This window comes from Pteropus alecto, unplaced genomic scaffold (genome assembly GCF_000325575.1).
Source record: "Pteropus alecto unplaced genomic scaffold, ASM32557v1 scaffold194, whole genome shotgun sequence".
Lineage (NCBI taxonomy): Eukaryota > Metazoa > Chordata > Mammalia > Chiroptera > Pteropodidae > Pteropus > Pteropus alecto.
This window is the reverse complement of record NW_006436281.1, coordinates 2,024,591-2,025,588: the sequence shown is the minus strand read 5'-3', so window position 1 is coordinate 2,025,588 and position 998 is coordinate 2,024,591. Positions and strand designations below refer to the sequence as shown.

General features: G+C 67.4%; 1 protein-coding gene across 2 annotated transcripts in view; it reads left to right on the top strand.

The window, feature by feature from the left end:
- GNG8 (G protein subunit gamma 8) overlaps positions 1 to 998 on the top strand; it is a 3,412-nt gene that overhangs the window by 2,079 nt on the left and 335 nt on the right. For both annotated transcript variants that reach the window (XM_025046692.1, XM_025046691.1), the window contains one exon: positions 589 to 778. In XM_025046692.1, coding sequence (XP_024902460.1) covers positions 693 to 778 — 86 coding nt within the window. In that variant the 5' untranslated portion in view covers positions 589 to 692. The remainder of the gene's footprint in view (positions 1 to 588; positions 779 to 998) is intronic.

Sequence of the window (998 nt, the reverse complement as noted above, 5' to 3'; positions counted from 1 at the left end):
TCAGTTCCTTTCTGGCCTCCGTGCCTCAGTCTCTCCCTCTGCCGCTCCATTTGTCCCTCTCTTCGTCCTCCCAGTTCTGTCTGGGTCGGGCCCACCCCCACCCCAGCCCTCTCCGGCTGCTAATGAGAAGAGGAGCCTTTGAGGTGGCCGGGGCTGGGGTGGGGGAGCTCCCCGAGGGGGGCGGCGGGGGCAGCTGCTGCCAAGGCCCTAATGAGGCCCCCTCTGTGCCCCTCCCGCCGCGATCTTAATTCCTTGTTCTCCCTGGAGCCGCCGCTAATTGGCCTGGGGAAGGCCCCCCTCCTGGCTCCTGCTCTGTCCCTGGCGGCTGAGGACACCTGGATCCTGCTCCAGCACCTGTGGCCCTGTCCTTCTGTCCCTCCCTGCACCTGCCTCTCAGCCTTGCATCTGTGCTTCCTTCCTGCCTTCCTCGCCCCTCTCTGTCCCTCCCTCCACCTGCCACTAGGTACCCCATCTGTGCACCCCTCCATCCTTCCTCTTGCTCCTCTTCTCCCGTTTCATCTGTGCCTCCCTCCCCCTGCCTCTGGGCACCCCCAATCGTGCGCCTTTCCACTCGTACCCGGTCGCCAGGTCCCACGCCACCGCCACGCTCACCTGGGGACCGAGACTTGCCCCTAGCACACCTCCTCAGGCTCCGCTCCCGCCCGGCTTTTAACCCGTTCCCTGCCGCAGCCATGTCCAACAACATGGCCAAGATCGCCGAGGCCCGCAAGACGGTGGAACAGCTAAAGCTGGAAGTGAACATCGATCGCATGAAGGTGCCGGGTCGGGGTGGGAGGAAGGCGGGGACTCCGGACCGGGTCTGAACCGGGCGTGGTTGGCAGTGGGGCCGGGAGCCTGCGGGGAAGAGCCCCTTCCGACCCGGGCTGGACCGTGGGGAGAGGCCCGGGGAGGGGCGGGACAACCGGAGGGGCTCGGGCAAAGGAAGGCCCGGGACGAGGGGCGTGGCCTACTGGGGGCGTGGTCTCGGAGGGGCGGGG